The sequence below is a fragment of the Genypterus blacodes genome, unplaced genomic scaffold (assembly GCF_046128005.1).
Source record: "Genypterus blacodes isolate CSIRO-AG114 ecotype Tasmania unplaced genomic scaffold, CSIRO-AGI_Gbla_v1 ptg000156l_1, whole genome shotgun sequence".
NCBI lineage: Eukaryota > Metazoa > Chordata > Actinopteri > Ophidiiformes > Ophidiidae > Genypterus > Genypterus blacodes.
Window position 1 is genome coordinate 8,828,822 of NW_027466957.1, and position 27,985 is coordinate 8,856,806.

A 27,985-nucleotide genomic window follows, 5' to 3' on the forward strand; every position below is an offset into this window, starting at 1 on the left:
GTATACAGCGGACCAATGGGAGCGCGGCGGAGGGGGCGTGGCATTCTTTTGGAGGAAAGAGGCAAAACAATCTGTTATCGTCCTGACCGGGCGGCTTTTTGGAGATCCTGGGTTGTGGTGGAGGCTGTGGTGGAGAACTTTACATGTAGAATAAAGTAGAAGTTTAGAACACGAGTAATACCTATCAACTGGCGACAATCCTGTTAAATGTATCCAGCAATTTGCACTAAAATCTTTAGAAAGCTGGTTTTCTTTCTTTAGTCCCCACTCGCCTCGCCTGAAGATGGAATCCAGACATGTTTTGGACAAGTCGTCGGTAGGGATACGTGTCGGCGGTGCGGATTTTAACTGCCGGTCAGGTCGCTCCGTAGTCTGCGATAGCCGGGTCCCTGCCGTGGAGCAAAGCGGTCCCATACCGGCGTGCACAAACGGACCCGTCATTTACACGTTAGTAATGGACGGCGGCTCAGTGGTGGAAGGTAAAAGCCAGAAACCTCCACCGAAAGGTAACGGGCGGTCTACGGGAGGAGGAGTATTGCACGACGCGGAAAAAGTAAGTGGCGTTCGGCAGTGATGTGTGTGTGTGTGTGTGTGTGCACGGGTCCGTTAACCGGCAAACGCCTTGTTGAGCGGCGTTTACGCAGATAAGCCCGCAGCTAACGCTAACCTTTCATTAACGCCACAGCTTCATGGCTAAATGACGAGTTTGGCACTTTACACAAGCTGTGGTTACATTTTCACTATTTGACATATATGTGACGCGTTACCGGTATCACACTAACACTACGCTGGTTTTTGTAGAAATGCCTGCTTTATTTTACAGCCAGGAACTCACATTACACCAACTGCTGTTCGTAAGTAGTTGTGTCAGACACAAATCGCTTTAAATGGCGGCTCATTCTGTGCGCAAACTTTATAGAAAAAGGTGGGCAGGGACTCTAAACAAGTATCCGCTCCCCTCCCCCATTACTTTGGGGGCGGAGCTTGTGGCAGAGCTTCCTGGCTGCACAGCACCAATAAACTAGTTTGAGTGGATGGAAATAACAGATTATGATGTTTTTGTCCTCCCCTTCCCCACACACTCACACACACATCGACACACTTGAAAAATAAATGTGTTTGAATCTTTTTGAATCTGTGTGAATGCTGAAGACGTGTTGTTGTGTTTTTGTTCATATATTTTTGCAGATTCAATAATTTATTGTTGACACTTTATTTGGTAGAAAACCACACCCCCTTTTGCGATTGATCCCTTCGTATTTAAAAAAAAAAATTGGAATAAAAAAAGTCAATTTGCTTGCTTTATTCATTTCTAAGTTTTCTCCAGCGTTTTGTTAAATTCAGATGAATATGTAGTTGCCATGGTTTATGTCTCTATTTGCATATAAAGTATTGATAACCACCCTATCAATCAAAATAAGACTCTCCTTATCATATCTACACCATTTTATTATCTGTTGTTTAGTCATTCTTGGCAAGGCGTATTACCACAACTGTTTATGCCTTTTGGAAATCTTTCAGAGAATCTTAAAACACCCTCTCTGTCTTTTGCCCCGGGGACACACTGTTTCACACTGCCTCTACAATGAAGGATATTATTTGAGATTAATTGAAGATATTTTCCTGTGTGATTTTCCAGAATTGCCTGTGGGACCAGAGAGACGCCAGGTCAGCTGGAGTCCTGAGGAAGGCTAGTCCCACTCACTGCCCTGGCATCAACGGGCAGATGCCAGGCAGCCTTATGCACTTGGACATCAGGAACCCAGGGAAGGCAGAGCTGGTCAATGGATTCAGAATGTTGCAAGGACAGAACATACCACCAGCAGAGAGACAGCCCCTCCCCTCTTCCCACATCCCTGTCCCCAGGAACAGGTACCACTCCTCAATGCTATTCACTACATTCTATGGTCGTCTTTGGCGTTGTTGCTGGAACTCTGCTTTTCAGAAAAATAGAAACATCAGACAAAATTGACAGAGGTGAACTCAGCCTCATTGGATTTGGGAACAGGGTTTTTTTGCCGTCAAACCTTTACTGACCTTTGCTGACCCAATACAAAAGGCGACTTGACGCGGAATTTGTGGCGCTGAATATACATGCGACGTAGGCAGTTTTCCGCCTCAACTCGAATTAAAGTCCTTTATAGAGTCTTCACTAAAAATGGAATTTGCCCTCTGGCTACAACTGTGCAGTGGTTTGGGGCATGAATGCTGTGGGGGAGTATCGGTCAACTGACCACATGTTTGGTGCTTCATCCAGAGGAGTTATGAAATATGCCAAAGAGAGTGAGAGTGTTAGATGAGTCAGGACTGACAAATGACATGAAAGGACAGACAGGAACAAGCAGATGGACGTCAGGTCTTTGTGTGTCCTGCTCGGCTGCATTTTTGATTAGACTTGTAGTCATGGTAGTGGCAGGAAGAGGAGCTTTTGTGTGTGTGAGGGTGCACTTTGATGTTTTATTTGCAAAGCAGTAAATAGAGGTTCCCGCCACCGTTGTTTCAATCTCACACATGCATGCATATTTAAAAGGTGTTGTGCAGGATCTTTTTTTTCTTTCTCGGTCCAGCACACGTGCAAACAAGCTGCTCCGTTCGCACAGAGCAGAAAATGCAGCGATCCAAGCCCTGTGCGCTGATAAGTGATTATGTAACAGTGAAGAGGAGTGGGAGAGGCTATAGGCGGTGCCTGAGCGCTCCTTCCTTCATTTTATAATCAGCTACTGTTAAATGTCAGATGCAAAGTGTCTAATCTGTGTCGGTGCTTGTGTCAGACTGCAGTTATACATAAAGCAGACGCCTTGTGGCAGTATAGAGTGCAGAGAGTATGCATACTGATGAGGCCTCCATCGAGTCTGCTCCTCCATCTAGGAAAGTGTCCAATTATTGAAAAATGTTTTATGGTACTAAAAGTTTAAAGATATGATCAATGTTACTGGAGTGTTGGTACACAGCACAGGGCACTGCTGTTTGTTTGACAGTAGGCACAGTGTGTGTGTGAGGTTTTAAAGTCCACACGTGCTTCCCTCTCTCCTTCCTCTCTCTCTCTCCATCATGTGAGGTTTACATGCAGCAGGTCATGTATGACGTGAGGGAGTGTCCTCTGGGAGCGCGCAAGACTGAACACGCTTTGAAACCAGCGTGATGGTTCGCCTGTGTGCTTTTCTGCGGGTGTGTGTTAAAGTGGGTATCTGTGTTTTTTCAATTTCAGGCAGGCGGTCTGAGACCCGGCCGCAGCTCCGAGTCGACGCCACACAGACGGCGACTGTGCTCGTGTCAAATTATATTATGGTCGGGACGTGTCAGCCGCGTCAATACATTGACTTTCTCTCATGTTCGTATTGGCTTTTGTTCTGCGGTTGGCGACGAGAGATTCCCCCCCTACACCCACCTTGACTGCACTCCTATTGCTTTAGCCACCAGTGATACGTGGCAGGACTCCCGTTTTGATTTATATGACTTTATGTATGCAGCTCCACCTTACACAGCCTCTTACTCACATGCTGCTGCACTTAGTATCCATCACACCTGTCAGAACTTTATGACATGTAGCTGTACTATCCTGTACGTGCTGTACCGGAGTTATTTCAGAATTACAATGAACTTGCGTAATTACATGTCTGTGCTGTTGTGCTGCTGGTTTGCTGTGTGAGATGCTTATTTTCCTAAGCAACGGTCACATCATGGTCATGGTCAAGGTTTTCTGGACATGACAGTGTGTGTGTGCACATGTACAATATGTGGTAGTAACCCCAGTGTGTATTTACTGCACTCTGTGTTCTGCCTGGGCCCATGTCAGCAAACCACCGACTTTATTTTGGTTCCCACCAGTGTGAATAATCGTGCCATTGTGTCACAGGATAAAAAAGGCTAAGCTATGAAACGGATCGGCACCTGTGTTCTACATGAAGCCCTCGTCATGTGTAATGCTTCTTACTCACACACACACACACACACACACTCCGGTGCTTTCACACCTTGTTTTGCCAGTTGCAGAGGGTTCAAACTAGGTCACTCTCCAAAAGGCAAGCCTGGGCAAAGTTCTGGTAGGAGAAGAAGAGGAACTGCTACACACAAACACAGGCATATTCATCCAAGCGCGTTCCAAGCCAGACCATAAACAGAAGCCCTCCCTCTCTCCTCCACACCCCCGGTCTCCGGCCCTCTCTCGCCCTTCTCCTCTGACACCGATTGTCTCCCTCGCCCGCCCGAGATGAGCTCGTTCTACCTGTCAAGACAAATCAGCGTGGGATCTGCCGTGCTGATAAAGGAACAAAGGGCCAGTTTGAATGACGCAAGAAAGGGAAAGTCTGATGTAATGACGAGGAGAGGGGGCTGTATTTGTCTCGGCTCGGAGAGCTTTTCACTCTTATCTCCCCTCGGTCAACACATTATGAATAGAAATCACTGAGTCGGCATGAACAAGACACCCGAGCGACCAGCTGCAGTGTTGCGTGTTGAACAATTCCTTCTTTTTCCGTAATCTTTTCTTTAAAACTACAATTATTGCCTGGACCTTTTTTCTCAGACGTTTAAAATGAACCAGGAGGGTTCCAGTCCCTTCCACTGTATCACGCCTCGTCTCCATCCCCCTCAGACCATCACAGCACCACCCATCCAACCCCCACCCAGACAGTTGTTGAAGGTCAGAGTCGGAGGAACGCTTACCTCCCCCCCCTACAGTCTGTGATGTTGAACCCACGTCCAGACTGCTGACATGGCCCCCCCCCCCCACACACCGCGCTGAAGCAGACACATTCACCAGCTCCCCCTCAGGATTTGGTTTGAACATAAAATCACATCAGAAAATCAAATCAGTTTCAGCTTTTACAACTCTACACACTACGCTTCTCCGCTCCGCTGTGGCTGAGCTCATCTCCCTTACTTTCCTCTTTTTCAGACCACAAAGGGTTAACAGCCCTGCACAGTCTGACACAGCCGTGGGGTCAAAGGTCACTCCAGCTGAATGGTGTCCTGAGAGAGAGAGCGAGGGAGGGTGAGGTCAAATCAGGACATTTAGGAGGCCTCTGGCACGTCCAGCAGGTCAGCCTCAGGATCTGGGTTGCATGTGCGGTGTAGGCGCTATGTAAGCAGACGGCCCGACGTCTCGCCCAGGACAGAGAGGACGTGCGAAGGCGTGAGGTTCCTGTATCAAAGACAAAGAGCAATAAGGGCCTTTCCAGAAGAATCTCCTGCAATGTGCGGATCATGTGTTGTGTGTGTGTGTGTGTGTGAATCATGGCCTAACGAGACATTAATCATTGCGGCGACGAGAGGAAGAAACGGTTTCATAAGCGAGGAGGAGAGTGGGGGGCAGGGAGGGAGGAATGTTTTCTCTCTCCAGTCTGCTCCGTTTTTATTTTTTTGCAAAAGCAATTTGTAGATGCGGCCAGAAGTTCCTTCTGCCGAATCGCCCTCATATAAATCCTGGCGCGTTACATAATTCGTCGGCTGGAGTCGTACCCGCTGTAGGTCGGAATGCGTCTCTCCGCTATCAGGCCCGGGAGACGGAGAAGAAGAAAAGGGAAGAGGAGAAAAAAAAGCTTATCCAGAGGGGAGGAAACTTGTGCAACTCTGGCCCGGCAGTGATAAAATGCTTTATTACTTTCTCACCCACACTCATACACACTTACATAAGGCTTCAGTGCCGCTTGGAGACGCCTGGCCCGTTCTCCAGACTACACCTCTGCTCCTGCGTCTGTAACTCTCGCTCTCTCTCTCTCTCTCTCTCTCACTCTCTCTCTCGCTCTCTCTCTCTCTCTCTCTCTCACTCTCTCTCTCACTCTCTCTCTCGCTCTCTCTCTCTCTCTCTCTCTCGCTCACACACACCTTTGTCGTTTGTCACTGTACACTTTGCATCTTTGATTGCTCCTTTTATATCTCCGTCTGTTCTCCTGATCCACCGATTAAGAAGTCAGCTTTAATGTGTGTGTGTGTGTGTGTGTGTGTGTGTGTGTGTGTGTGTGTGTGTGTGTGTGTGTGTGTGGGGGGGGGGTGTTTGTGAAGCTGTCGGCGAATATCAGATCTATTGTTTCCGTAGTCTACATGACCATGGCTTTGAGAATGTGCAGTATGAAACTTGCCAGGCTGCTTTTGGACATTTCTCTGCGTTCCTTTTCTGTCCCCGCTTCCTCTCGTCCTCTCGCTCCTCCATCTGAAGAGCTGCCAGCTAAATCCTGCTCAAATCCAGCGGAGATGAAGACCCCGATGTCCCAGTGCGCTCCTGTGGAAAAGGCGAGCTCCTCTTCCCCCTCTCCTCCTCCCTTTGTCCCACCGCCCAACACAAACAGACCCTTTCTCACAGACGTGATACTGTTGAGTGTTTTCCCAACTTTTTTCCATTCATAAGGTTGGAAAATCAGTGCCGTGTTGCCGTTGGCACTGGGAATCATCTCCGCTCAGAGTAGAAGACGCGTACGCCAAAATGTTTGATTGCGATCGTAAATATTTCTTCACGGTTAGGCGAGTTTAAAGCCTCGTGTCATTCTTATTTGTTTGCGAGTGGCCCAGGCACTGACACCATATTAGACCTGTATGGAAAACTGTACATTCTGTGGACGAAGCCGACGTGTGCCAGCTTTGTTCCTTCCCGTCGGAGCAACATTAATCAGCGCTAAGCAGTTGGAAAATCTTCTGAATGTTCTGCTGCAACGCTCCACTGACGCTGCAAATAGCATCCAAAACCAGATCCGTATGCCGAGAGAGGCTGCGTGCAAAATGTTCCCGAAAAGGCCTCAACATCCCATCTTTGCCTTCCTCCTGCACTTATGCGCTCTCTCTCGCTCTCACTCTGTCTCGCTCTCACGCACGCACACACACACGCACACGCACACGCACACACACACACACAGATTAACACATACTATGCGTTCAGTGCCAGGGCCTTGCGCAACCGCTCGACATAGGTCATCCCATTCCACTGATGACAAGCAGTGAGATTCAGTCCAGACTGCAAACAGAGACGAGTCTGTGAAACTCACAACACTTTGTTATGTGCACCACTCAATGGCTCCCATTGGTTTAAATGTCACTAGCTCACTTTTATATTTATATACTTTCTACATTTAGCTTTTTGGCTCCTCTCTCCTCTCCTCTCCTCTCCTCTCCTCTCCTCTCCTCCCTATAATTGCACGCAGGTTCCTGAATAGATCATAAGGAATGTCGGACATCTGTGTTTCTCTGCGTAACGAGGCAGAGGGTCGCCGTGTCGCTAGTTGGATTGTGCAGCCGCATCGATTCCCATGTTGCCGTAGTTGCGCAATGTTTGCAGGTAAATCGAAACGCGGATAAAAAGCCCAAACAGCCACAATCATCAAATTCCGATATCTCCAACCTCCTGCTCTGTGTGTATGTGTGTATGTGTGTATGTGTGTGTGTGTGTGTGTGTGTGTGTGTGTGTGTGTGACAGGCGCCTCTCTCACAGTAGAGCCGTGTCTGTGTGTGTGTGTGTGGAGGTAATGGCTCATCCTCGTGCTCCCTTAACCAATCGTGTTAGAGGACGGAGCGGAGGGCTATCAATCCGGCCGTCAATCACTCGGCTCCGCAAGTTAATAGAATCTCGTGGGTGTGTTTTCTCTCAGCCGCTTCTGTCCTTCACTTACACAAACACACACATTTCACGCTGGCGGCCACAGCGGCTAGTCAGGCTTCATTTAACACAGATATGCTAATAACGCTACTCTCCTCTCACCTCCTGCCTATTGCCTCATATATCAAGGTATGCACAGCGGCCTGCCGGGTGAGTCACCAGTATTTCTACCCCCAGTGTGTGTGTGTGTCTGTCATAGCTGCCGTATCCGTATATCTTAAGATTTATTATGTGCAGAGCAGCTTGTGACATATAAAACTCCAGCTGGGGCAGAGGGATCAGGGGTTTATGTCCTTTTTGTCACTCGGATGTCGTATGTTCAAATGTGACCGAAAGCCTCTTAAATCTGTATGTGTCTGTGTGTGTGTGTGTGGCAGTGGCAAACACACACACACACGCGCCTCTGAATCAATCAGACGGCCGCCACGATAAGGTGGTGATTATTGTACCAGGCAGAGGTTGAAAGCGTCTCCGTTTTATCTTCCTGCACGGCGACCGGCCCAGATTCGTCCTCCTCACAGAGATTTTCACAATAATTCCCCTTCCTGTCTGATCACCAGCGCTCACTCTGTTCCCTGGTGTGGAGTTGTTTGTCCAGCATCGTTTCTGAGGTTTGGCTCTATCGTTTTTTGGGGGGATTTTTTTTCGAGTCCAGTTACAGATCTCCCCCCCCACCCTCCGTCTCTCTCTCTTGTCTCACTCCTGTCTGATCTGCCCCAATCCAGTCTGAACCAGAAGTCAACGCAACGGTCACACACGTAGACTTGTACACACACACACACACACACACACACACACACACACACACACACCAGCTTGTGTTTACACTGTGTTTTTGTTCGCCATAATTACACGAGAGGGGGAGAACGGAAGAGCGAGAGAGAAAGAGAGAGAGAGAAAGGGAAGGGCATGCGAAACTGATGATATCAACAGAGTTCAGTCTTCTCCGCTCGACGAGGCTAGATAGTCCATCGTGGTGAACACAAGGTCGCATCTCTGTCCGTCACCTGTTTGCCATGACACTAAAAGGTTAAAGGTCACACACATGCAACGAGCAGGGTAGAACCAAAGTCACAGCAGAATTCACCTTTTGAAGCTGCCAAAGAGTGTTGCAAAGAGAAGGGTCAAGTGAAGTGTATCTCTGTATGATGACCAGTGTGTGGGTGTGTGTGTGTGTTCTGCTTTTTCTAGTCGTGCTCAGCAGCTGTTTCAACTCTCTGGTTTCACTTCAGTCTGAGCCTCGCGTCCGGCTCACGCTTCCATCTGGTCAGATTTGCTGAAGAACAGCGGAGAGGTGATGGAGAGGAGATGCCAAATACGTGCCTGTCTGGATGTCCTGTGTGTGTGTGTGTGTGTGTGTGTGTGTGTGTGTGTGTGTAAATGAGTGAACAGTGTGAGCTCACACGATGACAACATGAGTCAGACCAGATGAGTTTGTGCCTTTCCCAGAATAACGTGCACATGCAAGTTACCTGATGATATGTTTGTGTGTTCTGCAGCAGACGGGCTGGTGTGTGTGTGTGTGTGTGTGTGTGTGTGTGTGTGTGTGTGTGCGTGTGCGTGTGCGTGCGCGTGCGCGCGTGCGTGCGTGCGTGTTTTTGATTCTGTGGGTCCAAGAATGAAAGGACTTGGCTGCAGAAAGGCCTGACACAGGAAAAGCACTTCAGCCACACAATGCAGGCCTCTTTCCTGAGCCAGCACGCTGCTCTGTGTGTGGAAACATCTCCCCAACCGTGAGTGAGTGAAAGAGTCTTTCCTCCATCTCCTAAAATGACCAGCGCCTCAGGTTAAGCCCCGCCCACGCCCCGCCCACATTTCCCTGCGTTTTTTATTTTTTTTGCGAGGCCAGCCCGTCATATTTCAGCAGGTTTGTGAAATAATAAAAGCAGCCGTCACGGTTTAATATCCTCTCCGATGTCACGGCCGCTCTCTCGCTCTTCCCGCCGCCGCCGCCGCCGCCTCTCGGCAGGCGTTTGGTTTTATCGTCATCATCTCTCCGGTGTTTCCATGATGCGCTCTTATTACCTCCATTCATCTTATTAACTATTCTATTGTTGGCGTGGCGGGGTGATTGAGGGGCCATTTGCCTTTTTCGTATTCCCGGTCGTGCCTCGGCCTCCTCTCCCTCTGCTGTTTGTGTACACAGAGGATCCACCGGGGGCACGTAAATATTTCAAAATGCATGTAATGACATTTTGATGTTGTATTAATGAGTAGGCAGGATGGAGGCTGTGGTCTGAAATGAAAGGCACCGCTCTCACTGACAATACACTTCATATGGATTGAAGTTGGTAATGGTTCAGACGCTCTGGAAGTCGTGAACCAGCAACTCGTGCCAAAGTTTGAGTGCTCTTTTTGGAACATTCTGCCATGTCACACCCCCTCTTTTTGCCTGGCAAACTGGAAAAACGGTTGGGAATTGGCTTCAGACACACACACACACACACACACACACACACACACACACACACACACACACACACACACACACACACACACACACACACACACACACACAGACAATCTGTTGAATGTCCTGCTGGCCTTTTTAGAGTCCAGTTCCCCATTTCGGCAAAGTGTTTCGATTTGTTTGCCCACACAATTCAGAAAACAACATCAGAAATATGAGAGCCGCTCGCCACAACTCCCGCTATCATATCGGCTGTCAGGAAGTCTGATCCCTGATCCCTGATCCTCTCCGCGCCAACACACTTGACAGGCAGATATCACGTAAATATTACAAGTTACAGCTTAAAAGATGCGTCAATATGCTAAAGCAGTGACATTTAGTCAGCACTGCTCAATTAACAGCTGAAAGCAAAACCTTTTTACCTTTGTCCTTTAATATTTTATGTTGTGTCAACTGTTGTGTGTGTATTTGTGTGTGAGAGAGGCTGCATGCTCACTGCTGTAAGGCTGTTCAAAGGTAAACCAAAGGTCTGTTTGTGTGATTTGTTTCGCTCTTGTTTCCATCACCGCTTCTACACGAATGCACAACACACACCACAATGCAATGCTCAACTCTCTCGCTCTCTTTCTCTGTCTTTCACACACACACACACACACACACACACACACACCCCTCGCAGTCTTGCAAAAACCACACATACACGCAGATATGAATTTTTAAGAGCACACTGCTTCCTTGGCACATCTGGGTGGGAGGAGTCAGGAGGAAAATCTGGCGTATGCACACACACACCTCGTTCCTCTCTCTCTCTCTCCCATCCCCAGCTCTGGCTCCCACACTTTCCTCTTCATGAAACAGATACAGATCAGTTTGTTTTGCCGGCTGCCGTGCCGTCCGTCTCCGTCTGCTGCACCCTGCAGATATTTGGCTTCTCGGGGAGCAGAGGGGCAGGGTGGTTCTGGAGCGCCGACGCTTTGCTTTGACAAAACACAGGAAACCAGACCAGGGCCTGCTCCGGCTTGTGTTGGCAGCAGGGTGAATCTGGAGGGCAGGCAGGAGTGGGAAGTGAAGAATGAGGAAGAGAATAGAGAGTAAAGACAGACAACTGACCAGCGCGTCTGTCTCCATCCACCATTTTAAACATTTTTTTCAGGCTTGCGTGTCTCACTCAATACATACAGAATACAGAATAAAGTCCATTAAGAAGAATGAACAGTCACACAGAAGACACAAGGGGGCAAACAGAGCAAGACTATTATTCATATTTCCTGAAGGAGAAGAGGCAAAGCATGAGCCGGTCCTCGGAGTGTTTGGATTATTTTGACGTATTTGAATATATTTGAATGGATGTGTGGGGTTGGGATAAGTGTTTTTAAAGCAGAACGGAAAAACACGACTCGGCTGAGTTCCCCGTCTCGCTACGCTAATGCTTAACTTGAATGAAAAAGTGTTATGATAAGGGAGCAGCGAAGCAGCCATCTTGTTTGGGGAAACTAAAGCCTCTATTGATGAGAATCTTCCCAGCTTTCTCCCCAGAAGCAACAGTTGTATAGGAGGCGACTAAAAGTTGGATGCCCGAAGTGATGGCAGCTCCTAAAAGCTAGCAGCCAGTCTGCCCGGCGACACGAGCAATCGTACTGTGTTGTCACGCCGTCTTACCACATTGTCAAACGAGGCTGGAAATCGTTCTTATGTAACTGCGTACCTGTGTCCCTGTGTGCTGACAGCTGAGGAAAGGGTTAAGTCAGGCCACAGCCAGCAGATACAGCTTATCAAGGCCTCGCCGGGAGGGTTTATGTGCAGTACGGCAAAGAGTGGACGTGTATGTGTACACAAGTATCTGTTATCTCTTTTACACCAAGGACCCACCAAGGTTCAGCCATTTCCCACCACCAGTCTGACCCTTGTGGAGCTCCTCTGACCCGCAATGTCCCCATGTGAGGCAGCGAGGACATGGGACGTCTAACAGGACGCTGTGTTGCCTGCAGTCAAATGAAATTAATTGCCTGTCCTGCGTCCAGGCTTTTTCTCAGAGCACCAGACAGTAGATACCCTCCTTTGCTGTTGAGGTCGCGTGTACATTGTTGGATGTACATGACACAATGACACAACGTGGAGGTAGAGAGCAGACATCACGGGGGGAATCTTGCCTTATTGCTCGGTGGCTACCCTCTATTATTGTGTCAGAACAAAGCTATCTGTGTTCATGCTGGGCCCTAAGGCCACTGATTGCATTTGCGGATCAGGAGAGAGAGAGACAGAAAGAGAAAGAGAGAGAGAGAGGGCTTTTTGTCCCAGGACTGAATAGCCATTACACTCACAGCCCACATTAAAGAGCCTCAGCTCCTGCCCAACAACCTCTCTCCCTCTCCAGGGGGTTCTCACACACACACACACACACACACACACACACACAAGCCTTACGTAAGGGCCAACATGTGTATAGGCTGCTTAGTAATGCGTGAGTGATTGATGTGCAGTGAAAACTCGACCCACTGCTGGCTCGCGCCTTTACACGAATACTGTACACGTATATTCCTCACGTGTCGCACAAAGAGACGACAGAGAGGATCACAGTGGTAAACATCGCTGTGAAGGGCTGGGCAAAGTGTTAGTCGCTGCTCTTGACCATCTGCCTGCCAACTGAGCGAGGGAGTGTGAGGGCAGGAGGGAGGGTGGACATTATGTAATACAGTGGAGTCAGGGCAGAGCGATGGGGGAGGGACGGTGCTATAGACAGTGATGGGTGTTCTATTATTAGTGTGTATGGATGTTATGGACAGCTGTTAGGAACATAGTCATCAACAACACGTTGCTTCTAATCGTCTGGTCACTATTCTAACATCATTAAAGTTTGACTGCACGAGACGACTCCCACTTATATGCGGACACTGACGAGGCATGTTTTCACCTGGCCTGGTCTGCGATTTGACAAGCTTTAGGATAACAAACACACGCACACGCAGATGCGCGGTCTCATCTACTAACAGAACGTCTCAGGGGAAAAGGGGGGGAAGAACGAACGAACGATGTACACCAGAACCTGAGCGATAGAGATATCTATGGTAAACAATGCTGCTGTGGTTTTGTGGTTGTCAGCCTCGTCTCTTTCTTTCTTTCTTTTTCTCTCTCTGCGTTTGCTCACTCTCTTTCAGCCATCCACTGGTTCCTTCTTAACGTGCGACAGGGCGAAGTTGTTTAACAGAAGAATTAACGAAAAGCTGTCTTATGATGGGAAACATCACTCCTGCTTTTTCCACTCGCATATGTCACAGTGTGCCTGCCACACTGAGGGGATTTGGCATTTGTTTGTGTACGACAGAGAGAGAAACTGATACACACACATGATGGCTGTTTCTGATCACATGATCACAGGGGATGGATGAGTGCTATTTAAAGCGAGCAAGCACCACAGGGACTGAGAGGGAGATGAGAGATTATTGTTGGCAGCGAACAATCCCCGCCGTAGCTCCACCGAGCACACTCGGCTACATTAAATACAAATCAGTCTGAAAACAAATGGAAAAGATTTGCGGTCCACCGACTCAAAACAATATGAAATTTGCTGGTTTCACCCCCCCCTCGTCGTCCTCACATCTTGCACATGCAGCGAGGCAGAGGGATTAGATTAGGGTAGAAAGAGAGGAAATGCATCATAAGAAGTTGAAAGCATCAGTAATAAACATGTCATGTTGTTAACAATGTGTGTGACATGTGTGTCTGTGTGTGTATGTGTATGTGTTAGTGGTTCTAAGTCCTCGGGGTGGGCGTGCGCAGAGAGCAGCGTGTGTCCTAAACCAGGCAGATCCCGGGGATTTGTGCCGGGCTGGTAACTGGAGGAGAGGTGCTGTGTTAAATATAGAGGGCAGGCCCGGCCGTTTCCCCAACAACAGCAGGGGGCAGGATGAGGGGGGGTGGGTGGGTCTGTACGGCAACATCACACACACACACACACACACACACACACACACACACTGTTTCAAGTGTCCATATCCAATTTTCTGTCTGTGAGGACTGATAAAAAAGGTGTGTTTAGTTTTTCCCAATTGATAAAATGTTCCATTTCAAAAAGCAGCACAAACACATTCCAACTCTCTGTCTCTCTCCCTCTCACTCGCCTTCTCTATGGTGCCTGGGACCGGCTTGTTGACTTTAGCTGGCCGGCATGTTGTCGCTCTGCCAGAGGGGCGGGTTCTTGGCCGAGCCAAGGCCAGTGCAACTTAAGGGAGGAAGGAAGGTAAAGAGGGTGGTGTGGGTGTGTGTGTGTGTGTGTGTGTGTGTGTGTGAGTGAGTGAGAGAGAGAGGGCGAGCGTTTCGGTTTGAATGGTTTTGTTTGTGCATGTACATTAGGTTGCCCAATGCTCAAAACCCAGAGACGTACATGCACAAGAACACACACACACACACACAGACACACACACACACACAGGTAGCTGTGGTGTAAGACGTCTCCATTGATGCAGTCCCTGTCACATAAACCACAAGTTTGTCGGCGATAGTAAACTTAACAGCTGTGAGTATGAATGGTTCCATTTACACTACATTAAATTGTCCTCGCCATGGCATCATTAGATTTAACAGCTGCCATAAATGTAACATGGTATTGGCCCGAAAAGCCCTTGAAACATCACACACACACGCGCACACACACACACACACAGATAGACTTTGCTGACAGCAGTATAGATTGCTAAATTAAGGCGTCGGCGGTATAACACGTTCCAAAATGTCGCACGGCCGCCTCACGCCCTCGCCTCCCGCCACAGCGAACAGCTCCACGGTTATTTGACACACAGATGAGAGTTGAAGCACATCGTTTGGAGTATCTGCGTGCTGCATTGTTTTCGTGGAAAGTAAACGCCGAGCGGGAACACTGGAGCTGTTGTGTGTATGCGTGCGTGCGTCGAGCAAGCGAGCGAAGCTTCCTGGTGGCAGAATGTGGCGGCCATCTGCCTCTGACTCGGCGTAAACATTGATACCAAAGTCAATCTGTTAGCGACAGTAAATTAGCTTCACCGCTGTCGGCGTGGATGCAAGTCAAACGCTACTCGGAGGGCCGGGAAAGAGGGCTTTAGACGTGTTATTAGCGTTGTTTACCGCTCACCACACACATACACACACTGCCGGGAAGCGGACGTAGGGAAGAGCTGCTCAATGTCAGGAAATTGTGATGGTGGTTAGATGTTACGCATTAAATTATTAGGGTTTAGTGTGTGCTGGTATCCCTCTGTGTGTCTCTCTCTCCTTGACACACACACACACACATTTATGACTAGCCGTTTTTTGCCAGTAGTCTACCACTTTTCCATTTCAAAAAAGCCCCAAAAAAGAGGCCCAAAGTCGACTTCACAGAGCAAGAAGTCGTGTTTCGTTGGATTTGGAAGCAATGTTCCTTCAACTGTTGTGCTAAGCGGACAACAGTGTGTCGACGTTGACCACAGGAAGAGGAAACGACACAAAAATGTTATTAGGATAGAGACCCAAAAGATAAATCTCAAGCGTGTCCCTGGTCTGCCCTGTTTAGTGCTGAAAACATGGCTAATGAGTGAAACAGGACACGGCTAATCTCGTTATCTCTTTATCTCTTGTCCAGCCTGTGTGTTTATATATGTGTGTGTGTGTGTGTGTGTGTGTGTGTGAGAGAGAGGGAGAGAAAACCCTTCCTCTGGGCACATCTGCTGTTTCAGCTGAAACGTGTCCCTCGTTTTTCTTCTTCTCCTCCTTCTGTACTTTGTAAATACATTCTTTCGTCAGCTGACCCTGGCGGCGTTCAGCGTTCCCGTGTTTTGATATGTTGATGAGCGCGTCGCCATCTTTTATTTGAACCATCGTCAGTCACGGGCGTCCTCGGGTTGTGTGTGTTTTGTGTGTGTGTACACGCCTGCGTCTTGAAATAAAGCCTCCTCCTTTTCGTGGCGCGACTCGGGCAAACACGTCTCCCCGGCAGCGAAGACACTTCTCCGTCTCCCGTGTCCACAGTCACTTTGAGTACACTCGAGTATAAGTCCGTGTGCCGGCTCACACGTACGCCCGCTCGCTTCCACTGCTCTTCTGTGTCTGTGCGCGTGCGCGCGCGTGTGTCAGTGCTCCCGAGGTGAAGTTTTGGTGGTGTGTGCGTGTGCGCGTGTGCGCGCTGAGACTCCGGAGTGGATCTCTGCCAGGGCTCCGGGCTTGGCTGAGTGCGCGCCTCAAACCAGTTCACTCTGGTTGTGTAGTAGAGAAGTCTGGGGGCGGGGCACGAAGCTCTTCAAGCTACAGGCGTCGCTTTGCTCCTGTGTCGAGTTGTCTGTGTGCTATGCTGCGTGTGTTTGTGTGCATTTCATTATTATTTGTGAGCAAAATTTGTATGTGGTGCTTTGGGTTCTTTTTCCGCCTTTGTGGCATGCAAATGTGGACGTGTTTGTGGCCTTGCCTTTGATCATTTCCCTCATACCTGCCTTTTGAGGATAGCGAACACAAGTGAAGAATGTAAATTACAGATTTTCCAGGTGTCAAAATGATTGATGAGCTGTATGTGTTTGTTTGTGTGTCTGTGTTTTGAATGAGTGCTCTGCCGGTTCCAGTGTGCAGTGTAAATAAAGTTAAGGATTAGTGTTGTGTCCTCAGCATGGGGTGAGTAGAGCAGGAAGGAAGGAAAAGGCCCCTCTCTCTCCCTCTCTCGCTCTCACTCTCTCTCTCTCTGTCTCTCTCTCTCTCGCTCGCTCCCTTGCTGCTCTTTAAACCATGTTGCACAAGCAGCACATGAACACACCACACACCATTCCAACTCTGGATGCGTTCCATAACACACATGCACACACGCACACACACACACACACACTTTGTTACTGCCTTACCCAAGAAGTCCATATATCCGTGTATACCCCTGTGTTCCAGCTATTTCTTCTGTTGGATATTTGTTTGGCGGGTCGTCCAAAAGTCATCTTAACCTCACATTTACAGTTTTTTGGGGGGATTTATAGCTTCTCCAGGGATGTGGCCGGGCCATTAATGGAAAATAATTTTCCATTGCTCTATTTGTACTGTTTATTGTTTGGTTTGGCTCAGCGCATGAGCTGAATTAGAGTTCCAGGTGAGGGGGAAGACGGGAGCGCTGGGGATGATCTCCACCATGACTTGTCTCTGTGTGATCACTGTGCATATTTGTGTGTTTTGCAGGAAGCCCTCAGGTCACGCTGATAAGGAAGTGATGGCTGCCGCCGTCCTGACCTCACTGTCTACTTCACCTTTGGTGCTCCACCCTTCCGCTGTGCCCACAGGTAACCTGTTGTCCTCCGTGCTCAGCCTCACACGCACACACACACACACACATACACACACACACACCTGCAGGGTAAACCATCCGCTCTATTCAGGAGAGGCTGGAAAACAGAGTGTGAGAGAAATTTCACAATAAACGGCCTGAAGTTTGTTTTTAGCGACAGAGCTGCTGAGTCGTTGGTGTGTGTGTTCTGTGTTCACGCTGTGGGAGGGAATCTCGCCAAGCCAGCAGTTACTTCTTATCTCTGTGCAAGTGTTTACCCGAGACCAGCACTTCATTCCAACTGCTCAGCCTTGACCCGTTCACCACGGCTCTTTTCTCGTATTGCTGTGGTTGCCATCACCATGCCAACCTCGCCAGACGGTCAAAGTCCCAGCAGCTTTTTTTATGGCAAGGCGACTGTTTGTGTTCTCACTCAGGCCACCGTGCAGCGTCATGTTGCACCAATAGGGTCAAGGCGGCAACAGAGCCACAGCAAATTACAGTTGGTTTGCGAAAGAGCCTCCCAAAATGGCACCCCGCTGTGTTAGCCTGCAGGTCAAACCAATTTTTAAACAAGCTTCCAAATACTTAAACAGCCAGGTCTTCATTTAATGATATTTGTCAGAATGAAAAGATTCAAACATAACCTCAAATATTTGTGATCCAGCTATTTTTTGGCCAAGGTTTTATTTCTTGAATATGAAGTTGTTACTTCATATTTCAGCTTCTTTGTTGCTGTGCTGAGTCTTTAATGTAACAGATCTTCAACATGAAAATGAACACTAATGGAAATATATACAGACTGATTCATGATGTTGATGGATTTTTGTGTTTTGATGACCATTTTAGAAACAAAGCGTGGGATTTGGATCAGGAGTTTTGTGCATTTTGTCTAATTATGTTGTCATTTCATTTGTATTTCTCTGTGGTAACCACTTTGTTGTGCCAAGTGTTCTCATCTCGTCCCTGGATTTCCTTTACGTCGCAGTTCCAGAGCCAGCCAGCAGGGGGTGGAAAGACGTGCTCTCGGCCAGCTACAGCAGTTCCACCAGCGGCAACTGGAGCTGGGACGCCAGCGACCAATCGGTGCCCTCCACACCGTCTCCTCCGCTCTCCAACGACACCAACAAGAACTTCCTGCTCTCGTCCCAGGGCGACGACGTCAATGAGGACGCGGCGGAGAGCGTGCACTTCATGTTTGAGGACCCCATACCTCGAAAGCGAAAGGTAACCAAACGCAGACGAAGGCACACTTCAGCTGCAGGTCCCGTCAATCATTCTTCCATTTTCTTTCATATTTTCACACGTGTAGCATAAGATAATAATTCAGGACAGTTTTGGAGTCACAACTCTGTTATTTCCCTCATAACAACGTTGTGAGGACTGGAGGAAATCTACCAGAAACATCCCAAGAATCTAAATAACCTGCAGATCCAAAGACATGAGGCCTGACCTGATGTAGCTGGGGGGATGATGAGGTTGTTTCTGTTCCTCTCACATCTCGACTTCAAACAGCCTATAGAAACGTAAGAAGAGGTGGGCTGGTTTGCAGCGGCACAGGAAGCAGACCACGCGGGGGAGGAAGTAACAATAAGAAAGAAGAAAAGAAAGGTTCTATAGATCCACGAAAAAATGAATCCTCCTATTTCCTACACCTGTAGAGTGACACCGAAGGCCTCACCCGCAGTGTGTCAGGTGCAAGCAGAGAGTTTAGAGGACGATTAGGAACTTATTACTGTAATGCCGTTAAGACGCAAGAACACATTTGGGCGGATTAAGTGTTTTGTTTTGTTTTGTCAGATTATGTAGAACGTTGTTTCAGCGGATCAGGATCCACTCAGCATCACTTAAGTGTGATTGCATGTTGCTGTTGCGCAACAGGGAGCGGCAACCAATGAGGACCCACTCAAGAGGGCGTCGGAGAGTTAACGCAATCCCTCCCTCTCTCCGTCTCTCTCTCTCTCTCTCTCTCTCTCTCTCTCTCTCTCTCTCCCTTTTTCCAGCGGCTGTTAAATGGCAACACCCACGCACGCACACACACACACACACACACACACACCCGCCGCTGCCTTTCATTCGGCGCGATGCAGGTCCCTTCCTGCCCGCGGCGGACTGCTGCCAGCTCTCGATATGAGAAGAGAGAAAACAAATTGAAATGGGAAAAAGGGGGCCCGTCTCCTGGCAGCTGTCATAGTAACAGAAGCAGTAACAGTAACCGTCTACTGAAGCGTGCATCCTTGGGGTTTAATTTAAATCAAATCAAAAGCGAGGAGGTCAACAAGAGGTCACGTGTGGTGTGGTGTGTGTGTGTGTGTGTGTTTGTGTGTGTGTGTGTGTGTGTGTGCGTGTGCGTGTGCGTGTGCGTGTGTGTGTGTGTGTGTGTGTAAAAGCATTAGCAACATCCCGGATTACAACCCGCCAATCCGTCGTCTGTGGCATTTTCAGACAGCGGAAAGAAGTCAATAAACGGCCTTTATTCTGCTCATCCATCAACCAGGGCGTTCTGCTCCTGTGAGAGGTGTAGAGTGTCGCTGTCCCTTTGCCGTCCCTGTCTCTCTCTCTCTCTCTCTCCCTCTCTCTCTCTCTCTCTTTCTCGCTGTCTCTTCGATGCTGTATGTGTCTTAACTTGTCTCGTGTCGGGTGTCTATTTTTATAGGCTTGCTGCTCTAATAGCTCTGTAATGAGGTGTAGTGTTTGGCCCCTTGTAGAGCGTCGATCGCTCCCCCGCAAAGGGCCGTCACACACAACATGACAACACACAAGCCGCTATTTCCTGTGTAATACTCAAAAAGTGTCCTCGTGAGTAATCGAGGGACGGATTCACAGCACAGCGGTCTAAACCTGCAGTGTTAAAGCTACTCCAGATACCAGAGTGTGTGTCTGACGTGTTCCCGTGTTCCCGTTTTCAGAACTCCATGAAGGTGATGTTCAAGTGCTTATGGAAGAACTGTGAAAAGGTCCTCAGCACCTCCTCAGGGATCCAGCGACACATCCGCACCGTCCACCTGGGGTGAGTTACCAGCCACACACGGAGAGACAAGACCATAAACTGAACACACACACACAGAGGAGGGAGAGGGGGAAAAATGAGAGAGAACTGGCAGAGTATGTAGTCTCCAACCTATCAGGATGTTTGTGAGAAGCTTCAGCTCCTCTGGGCTTCAGCAGCTTCATTTTGTAGTTATTTCATCAACGATTGGCTGCATTCTTCAAACTTCTTGTGCTTTAGATAATAAAATGAAATGTTTGTGGTCGTCAGAATGTTCAATTCATTATCTTGTTGTTCCTGCTGCACATTCAATTTCACATATTAGATATTTTATGTGAACCATGCAGCCATGTTTGTTGTTGTCGTGGTCAATACATGAGTATTAGAGAGACTCTTATTTAGTATTTAGTTATTTACACTGTCCATCTGATGAATAACTCTCATATTTACCTACATTATACATATTTAGTGTTTCAGCGCGTCAAAGATGCACAATAAGTTCAGCTTGTCACATCACAACAAGCCTGTTTACTAGAGGAGCTCTGGTACATGCAGGCTCTCACTGCCCCCTGCTGTTTGGAAGAGGACATAACACAACACGTCCCCTCCTAATGCCTTCTGTCATGTTTGTACCTGTGCTCAGGCGGAACTGCGACTCGGACTACAGCGACGGCGAGGAGGACTTCTACTACTCGGAGATCGAGGTCAACATGGACAGCCTGTCTGAGGGCCTGTCTAGCCTCACGCCCACCTCGCCCACCACCACCGGCCCGCCCCCCGCCTTCCCCTTGCCCCCCTGCGACGTCCCCCACTCCGAGCACATCAGCGTGAACGGCCTGCAGAGCCACGCCCCCACACTGCTCAGCCAGTCGGCGCCCTCCACGCTCTGCCACATCCGCACTGACCACGCCTACCAGGTAAGCCGAGTCAGAACACCTGCGCCGAGTGGGTCTGAGTGTGTGGTGAAAGCGTTTTTGGCAGCAGATTTGTGGCACGCAGCGATGACATGCATTAGCATCACAGCCTCACCGCGGGGGGTCACTGCTGCTTCAGGATGGAGGCCAAACCATGACGGCGCCCCCACGCTGTGCGTCAGACACAACATTGCTTTACGACTCTCTGTTACCTCTTTGTGTTCCGCTCTACGTTTCCCCCTTTTTATCCACATTCCCTGGCATGCAGGCGATCGTCTTCTGATTTCTCTTTTCGCACAACTCGACCAAAGAGCTGGAGGTGTTGCGTTCTGTGAGTTTTGCTGGTGTTGAGAACTTTCTGTTCTGTGTTCTGCTTGCACCTGCACCTGCTGCCTCCCTGTAAGGACGCCTTAATCGCCGCTTACGCATATTAAAGACTTCCTGCCGCTGCGGTTTCAAATTAAAAGCTTCTCCAGCACCGGATGGCCTCATTGTTCCACAGGAAGCTCAGCCGCCGCCACCACTGCTGCGACGCAGACGCGCACAGGATGCAGGCCTTTTTTTTCTCTATGCCTTTGTTTCTGTCGGCAGATCAGTTATGAACACTTAACAGGGAGGAAATGATCACAATTAAAGCAGCAGCCGTGAACAGAGAAGCGGATCAGGAGCTCGCTGCACATTTGGATTCCCTCCAGCAGGGTAAACAACACCTCGCACCGAGCCATTCTTGTTGTGTGTAAACACACTCAAGCTGTGCTCGCGGTAATGCCGCTCCACGGGTGTGGAAATCAAGCGTTGGCACGAGTTCAAAAATGTGCATTCGACATCGCCGCCGTGTTTTCCAACGTTCAAACAACCTCCAACCCCCTCTCTTCTTCTCTTGCCTCCATGTTGTTGCAGTAAACCATATATGGCTGCAGAGGTCACAGTGGAAGTTCCAGCTGGATACTTGTGTGTAACATTTGTTATCAGATTCAATCCTCGGCGTGTACGAGTGAACTTACAGGCACCATGACAACACGAGACGCAGCTGCAAGCATACAGAAGCAGCGTCTCCGCCGGTGACTTGCCGCCCAGGTTTCGCTCGTCCTCTCCCTTTCCTCAGGCTGGTCTTGGTTAAGCTGCCCTGTACCAACCTAGACTCTCCCAGCTCCCGGCTCTCTCTCTGACTCACCATCTGATCTCCTCTGTGTTTCCTCCTTTCCCCCCCGTCTTCCGCTGTCCCTCCTCCTCCTCCTCTTCCTCGGCCCCTGCTTGTTGTCCACGTTCCAGGCCACCGCTCCAGTGAGCGTCCCTGCGGGTCCTGAGCCGGCCAGTGTTAATGGGAGCGGGTCTGGAAGCGGGACGGGGGACGGCGTCAGCGTGTCGTGGCAGTCCCCTCCTGTTGCTTTCAAAGGCGTACCGGTGAGTGAGGCTTTGTCTCACGTGTTTGTCCTCACTCCAACTCTCTCATTGCGTCCATCCCATCTCCATTAGTGGACACCTGAGCTGGTCCTGTTGTCTTGTTTGTATCTGTCTGTCTCCTTGCTGAGAGGACGTTGCTTTCTCCACCCACTGGTTGTTCTGATAATGATCATAGCAAAGTAAGTCAAACCGTAAGTGCAGTTTGTATCGACGGGGTACGAATTTGTCTGTCTGAGCGTCTGAGCAGTGAGACAGCTCTCATCCGTCCCCATCACTCACATAAAGCCAGTGAAGACGTCGTCTCCGGCACAGCCGTCTTTTCCTCACGACCTCTCTGCTTCTCCGCAGGGGTCCGTGACTCACGTGAGGACAGTTTGCATCGGCGAGAAGCGACAGCCGGCGGCCTGCACACACACCACTGTTACCAAGAACCACGCTGTCATCACACCTGCACCCAAGGCCACCCCGGGAACCAGGTATGCAGCCGCCATGCACGTGTGTATGGGTGTATGGGTGTGTGCGTCTGTCTGTCTGTCTGTCTGTCTCTCTGTCTGTGTTCTTATGTCACTGTGTTCACTTGATACAGAAACACTGGCCTTGTTTTCAAATGCAGTGATTGTAGCTCCCTGTGATCATACTAAACATCTGTACAATGACATCATTGTGAATGACATCCACATAATCAATAGCAGCCTGATTGCAGTCATATTAAATCATCCACCTGTTCACACTATGTGTGTGTGTTTGTGTGTGTGTGTGTGTGTGTGTGTGTGTGTGTGTGTACTGTATTTGCCATCGTGGTCTTGCCTGGCTGTCCTCACCCCGTGTCATCTCTGCTGTTACCAAGGAAACCCCGCGGGGAGGCAAAGAAGTGCCGAAAGGTGTACGGCATGGAGAAGAGAGACATGTGGTGCACCGCCTGTCGCTGGAAGAAAGCCTGCCAGAGATTCACCGACTAATCCCGTCTGCCTTCCTCGTCCTCGCCCTCGTCCTCCTCCGTGAGATGATGTCAGAGTGGCGAGGGGGAGGAAGGGGGGCGAAGGGTGGAGACTTCTTCCTTCCCACCCTGCTCTTCTCAGTTCCCCCTCAAAATAACAGAAACATTGGACAGAAAAACACAAAAAAACAAGAAAATTCAGCAAGAAAAAGTGAAAAAGAACTTTTTACAGATTTGGAGACTTTTTTCTAAGATTGAGACATTTTTACTCTTGATGATTATGGAAAAAAGAACCTTTTATGTTGGATTCAGAACCTTCTGATAAAAAAAAATGTTTTTTCACTTTGGTCTCTGCCGAGGCCTCGTTAAAGACTGCAGATAAGCTTTTTGGCTCTGTGTCATTGTAACTGCTACTGTTGATGGGGAGGGGGGGACGGATCAGGACGCTTTAGGGACGCTTCTGTCCTCACGTCTGCCGGCCCACTGTCACCGCCTGTGGGACAGCGTAGTGGCCCCCGCTCGGTTCCAACCTGCGTGTCATTCTAACATCTGTACCCGACCCTCGCTGAGCATCAGCTGAGGTCGACCGCGTATCGTTCAGATTGGACCACCTGTTCCGTGGACAGACGCGCGTATTTATTACAAGTGTACACTCACGTCATCAAATCCCCCCTAAAGCCAAGTGGTACCGAACGTTTCCCCCCCTTTTTCCAATCTCCTGAAAGCTCTTTAAAATGTGTACCCCATCCCCCCTCCCCCCCCCCCTCCATTCTCCTCATACCCTTTAAATATGCACCTTGAAGAAATTAGTCGTCTTTCGGAGTTTCACTGTATCACTGTGACAGCAGCGGACACTCGGGAAAAGTGGATTTGTTATTTCGTACGAACTCTCGGCGTCTACTCCTGGCTGAGACAAACCGAGCAGTTGAACTGTGCAATCGAGCGGGACAGCGGCGTCCCGTCGTCCCGTCTGTCAGTGTTTTAGATAAGGCTCGCGTTTTTTTTTGATCAAGTTTTATATTTGACAGTTGTCGTTCTTTAAAAGGAAAAAACGATTGTTTACCACAATGAATGATAATCAAGCGATGAAACAAACGGCCCTGAAAAGGTGAAACTTCCACCTGATGTCACTGTTGTGTGTGTGGGTGGGTGAGGCAGTAACTCAGCAATCACTGCTCAGTAACAGATTGGTCTTTCTTATGGGAATCGTGAGTTTGACGTAAACCAGCAGCACTTCTTTATATAAAACCAAACCAGGAAGAGAAATCCTTTTTTTTCCACTTTTTAGTCTATCTTTGTTTGTAAGCATCTAAAATAATGTCTCACTCTGGGAAAATGTTTCAAAATGAAGCCTGCAGCAACATCAGGGTACAAAGAAACGTTTTACCAAAGCGAAATCTTCAAATCCATTTTGCGGATTTGTAAGATTTACAGAGAAAATGTAGACGGGAGATTTTTTTAGTGAGAATTCCTACAAAATTTTTCACCGGCGCGTCTTTGTAACAATTTGCTGTCCGAGACATTTTCAAAGAGCGGATTATCTTAAAAAATGTAACCTTCTTGAAGTATGTTGCGCTCTTAGCCGACCTGTCTGTCGTCATAGTTACGAGGACAAAGACTTCAGCCTTTAAAGCGTGGGTAGCGTTTTATGGAAGTTCAGCGTTTTGTGATCAATAGATTAGTTTTTAGATTTAGATTCAGCATTTCATTCTTAGACCCCGCCCCCTGCCTCTCTCCCCTCCCCCTTCGGATTCAGCTTCCCCTGTGCTGACGTGGGAACTGGACCGCAGATGACGTCATCGTTACATTTCGCCTGCAGAGTTGTGGCGGCAGATGTATATTTTGAAGAGATTGATGATCTTTGTGCTGTTTTGATTGTTACCAGCTTTTTGAATGTAGTCGTCCCCTCTCCCAAACGCCCATCACCATAGCAACACACGCGCACGTTGTCTCCAGCTCTTTTCTGGATGGCGGCATTTTCAGAAACTTCACAAAGTGCCAACGACAAGAACATAAGAGAGGGAAAAAAAGAGGTCTTACTGAAACGTAACTAAACTTGCACTACCTGCACTGCAAAGACCTGTTTTTATACACACAACCTTTTATATACACACACGCACACTCTTCTTCTCTTCAGGGGGCGAGGACGGGGAGGGGCCGGGGCCTCGCCCAATGGAATCAATGAGGACTACCAGGGGGGCTACAGCCCCCCCACCCCCCCTCAAGGTTTAGTAGTAGTAGTGTGTGTGTGTGTGTTTGTGTGTGTGAGGTACTGGGAAGTACAGCGTGGTACTTTTGTAGTTCGTCACTTTGCCGTTCCCTTTTTTTTTGGGGGGGTGACAAATGCTTTACAATCTTTCTTCAGAATATGTCATCGCTTCCTCCTCATTTAGTTTAGTGTCATTCACTCTCTCTGCCTCGTCTGGATCTGGATCCACACGCTCTCTCTCTCTCCCTCTCTCTCTCTCTCTCTCCCTCTCTCTCTCTCTCCCTCTCTCTCTCCCTCCAAAATATTTGCACTTAACTGACCCCGTGACAATCCGCGAGGCCTTCGGGTGTTTCCTCGGTTGCACGGGCGCAGAAAGAAAGACCTGTGGGGGCACAAGAGTTGCCTTGGCGACCTTTCCTAAAAGGGCAATGGAGAGATGATGGGTGTCATGGGTCTGTGGGGGGGTGGGGGGGTGCGGGCGGGGTCGTGACTGTGACGACATGGACGTATCTGCAGTTCAGGGCTTTTCTTGTACATATGCAACGTCAGGCTGAACCGCGAGGCTTCTTCTTCATTTATCGTCGTGCTCTTTGTTGTTTTAACTCTGATATATGAAAAGGAAAGTTTTTCTTTTTAACAGTAGAGTTGCTCTGAATATTTTTTTCTTTAAAAAAATGAAAATGAAAGTCAGTGGAGAAGCTAAAGTGAACATAACATGTAAAGACTGTATATTGTAGCTTAGAGGCAAAGGGGAGAAAAACAAAAAAAACAAACGCCTGTTGAATGTAAAAACCTTCATGGACGTGTCGCCGTGTGGCGGTTGTCATGGCGGCGAGCGCGTACGTGAACCTGCAGCGCGTCCTGAGTTCAGCATCCCAAAAAAAAATAATCAAGACACCCACAGACATCTGTCGCCACTCGGCTCAATCATATCAGATCACAGCACCGCGCAGTATTGCTTCACTCTGACTTTGTGCAATGAGACGCTTTATATAGAAAACTGAACACAAACTAACCGCAGCTTTCCCGGGCGACGCCTGAGGGGGGCGCAGCTCCCTCGCTCACGCCGTCGCTCCTCGCCTGTCTTTCTCCCTCTGCCAAATAGTAACATTTTGAGACGTGTGTGTGTGTGTGTGTGTGTATGGTTTGTTATCGTCGTGGTGGTAGCGATGTTTAAAGTTGTTGTTGTTAGGCGGGATTGACCTTTGACCGTCGGGGTTAGACGAAGCGTCATCCTGCCCCGCACATTCCAACAGACAGCACGCCTCGGTGTCTTCCTGTCGTTTTTTGTGTAGTAGACATCCTCCTCTCCTCTCCTCTCCTCCGCTCTCTTTCCCTCTGGCCCCACCCGTTCTCCATCCTCGCTCGTTCCCCCGCGTGCTCTCCAGCTTTACTGTGGCCCCACCCAAGCCTTTACCCAGTCTATTAAGCTAAACTAAAAACCCTTGAAATGTGCATCACAACAGCCTTCTTGTTTCCAAATATGTCAAAATGTATGTTGCTGCTTTTCTCGAATGTTTTCATTGTGCGTGTGTGTGTGGTGTGTGTGTGTGTATGTATGTGTGTGTAACCCAGCAGCAGCAAAGCCAATGGATTCCCTTCCAAATCAAATGTAATGCATTGCAATGGCAGCTCCACTCTGCTTCCTCTACTGTTATTACTGTGTCTCGTCTTCATCGTCGCCCTTTCGTCCGTCGCGTCTCGTCTTCTTCTTCTCCACGACCATTTTTTCCTCCTGTTGTGTTTTTACTGAGCCGCACGCCGGCTGCTGTTAAAACTCACTTTTGCTTTTTTGTTTTCTCATTGATTGATTGATTGATTGATTGTCTGATTGATTTGGAGTTTCTTTTCTTTCTTTCTTTTGTTTTGCATGTCTTAGCATCGCTCATTTTTTGTTGCTGTACTTTTGTGTTAGGAGATAAAACACTGAAGGGTTTTATGTGTTCGGTTTCCCCTCTCAGTCACCGATGATCTAAGCCTGATTTGGTTTCACTCGCCTCCAAATGTAAACGCGATTCGGCGCTTAAAGCGACGTGGGCCTTGGGTCGTCTCTGGAGGGTGGACAGATTTCTCCCGTAGCGTCCGTGGGCTCGGCCTCCTCCGGCTCTCATCAGAAGCCCCGACGCGCGGCGAGGAAGGCACTTTCTGACGAGTGGTGCACTCAAGGAGTATTTGTGTGAATGTCAAGCCTATGACCAGAGCTTGAGAAGATGGATGACCATGTATGATGCTGATAATGTGATCTATGTGATGTAATGTGACAGAAAGAAAATAAATCTGAATGGAAGACGTTT

At 48.7% G+C, this 27,985-nt stretch overlaps 1 protein-coding gene across 2 annotated transcripts; it reads left to right on the forward strand.

Moving 5' to 3' along the window:
* Positions 1 to 62: 62 nt before the first annotated feature.
* Positions 63 to 27,984, forward strand: slc2a4rg (SLC2A4 regulator). 2 transcript variants are annotated; one of them, XM_076166916.1, is made up of 9 exons: positions 63 to 553; positions 1,640 to 1,872; positions 17,154 to 17,254; positions 18,227 to 18,465; positions 20,148 to 20,248; positions 20,871 to 21,144; positions 22,414 to 22,545; positions 22,894 to 23,021; positions 23,393 to 27,984. In XM_076166916.1, the coding sequence occupies exons 1-9, from the start codon at positions 284 to 286 to the stop codon at positions 23,502 to 23,504; spliced, it is 1,590 nt and encodes a 529-aa protein (XP_076023031.1). In that variant the 5' UTR covers positions 63 to 283; the 3' UTR covers positions 23,505 to 27,984. The 2 variants fall into 2 exon arrangements, with proteins under 2 accessions (XP_076023031.1, XP_076023032.1); XM_076166917.1 differs by lacking the exon at positions 22,414 to 22,545.
* The last annotated feature ends 1 nt before the right edge of the window (position 27,985 follows it).